Source organism: Phalaenopsis equestris, unplaced genomic scaffold, assembly GCF_001263595.1.
Source record: "Phalaenopsis equestris unplaced genomic scaffold, ASM126359v1 Scaffold000001, whole genome shotgun sequence".
NCBI lineage: Eukaryota > Viridiplantae > Streptophyta > Magnoliopsida > Asparagales > Orchidaceae > Phalaenopsis > Phalaenopsis equestris.
Genome location: NW_018164443.1, coordinates 678,266 through 679,654, shown reverse-complemented (window position 1 = coordinate 679,654; position 1,389 = coordinate 678,266). Strand labels below are relative to the sequence as shown.

The 1,389-nt window shown below is 39.9% G+C and overlaps 1 protein-coding gene across 2 annotated transcripts in view; it reads right to left on the bottom strand.

The window, feature by feature from the left end:
- Window positions 1-314: 314 nt before the first annotated feature.
- The window catches only part of LOC110020267 (ATP-dependent DNA helicase 2 subunit KU70), a 2,356-nt gene continuing 1,281 nt past the window's right edge, over window positions 315-1,389 (bottom strand). Inside the window, exon 2 of one of the 2 annotated variants that reach the window (XM_020718425.1) lies at window positions 315-1,359. In XM_020718425.1, coding sequence (XP_020574084.1) covers window positions 469-1,359 — 891 coding nt within the window. In that variant the 3' untranslated portion in view covers window positions 315-468. The other variant, XM_020718349.1, reaches the window with a different exon arrangement.

Sequence of the window (1,389 nt, the reverse complement as noted above, 5' to 3'; positions counted from 1 at the left end):
GCTACCAATAATTGCTAAATTAATTACTAGTAAAGAACATTTACATAGAATATTTGCAAAATTTATAAAGAGATAATTTTCACCTACCATGAGCATCATTTCCTACATAATTATAGAAGAAAAGTGTATCAAACACTGGCTTTAAAAAGCAAAGCAAAATATAGTGGTTAAATTACAGCAGAGACAGAGAACAATATATCATTGTGACAAAAATAATATATCAGTGTGACAAAAACTGCTCATGCATTTCATGCCTGGAAATTTACAAAATTGAAGCACATTCAAAATACCCCATAGACCATATTTCAAGTTTTAGGGTAGAAGGATCAAAGCAATCAATCACACTGGAACTTCAACTGGAAAGTTTTAAGGAGAAAAAGACAAAAACAAAAAACTGTTACAAGGATCCAGGAAGTCATAACTTTCACCTCCAATAAGAAGCAGTCATGAATGATTTGCCAGGCAAACTTACAACCCTAAATGGGTTAATATCCTGCTTATCAAAACTTCCTTCTTCCCAGCGACTGGTAGGTTGTGCACCGTAAGGTAGCTCTTCAGTTCTATCACAGTCAGATCCTTGAGCTTTCCATTTTCAGCAAGATCAGCCCAATCATAACTTGCAGACTCCTTTAAAGCAACTTCATAAATTGCTTTTCGCTTCTTGGATGCCTCAGTGATTGAATCATTCTTAGCAGCTTCTTCCTGATCATGGTTTTCTCCATAGACAGCAACTTTAAACTCCTCAATCACACGCAATACTCCTGGCCTCCTCATGCCTTCTTCATCAGGCAAAGTTTCATCCTTAACATTGGGAACCTCATCTTCGCCCATCGCTAAAGCCTGCAACACTCCATAGTGTCTCTGCAGGGCGGGATTTGAAAATTGACAGACTGAAAAGTCCTTCAAATCTATTCTCTTTAACAAAGCAGAAGCTTTCTTGATTTGATCATCTGTCGCCCGAGGTGCGCCTCCAGCATGAATCAGGAGCTCTTCTGGGTATCTAATATCATCAGAATATGGGAGATAAATCATATGCATTCCAGGCGGCTCAAGCTGGCCGGAAGAGCTGATTATCTCATCCTGCGCCACAAGAGCAACCAGCTGCGGGTGAGATGAACTCCCATAAAATGCAACGCCGAACCGCTGAAGACGCAACATCGATCTATGCAAAGCAACGAAAGCAAGAGTGCTTCCAACTATCTCCTCATCAGTAGGATATATAAATGTAGATGGCCTCATATTATGATATCCCTTTAGGCAACCTAATGGCTTGAAACCTAGAAGATGAAGATGGCCATCGGAAACTTTCTTTATTTCCGCCAACTCTTCCACAGTAAACTTCACAATTTCACCATTGAACTTCTGAAAACGCATGCGTGGCTGCTGAAC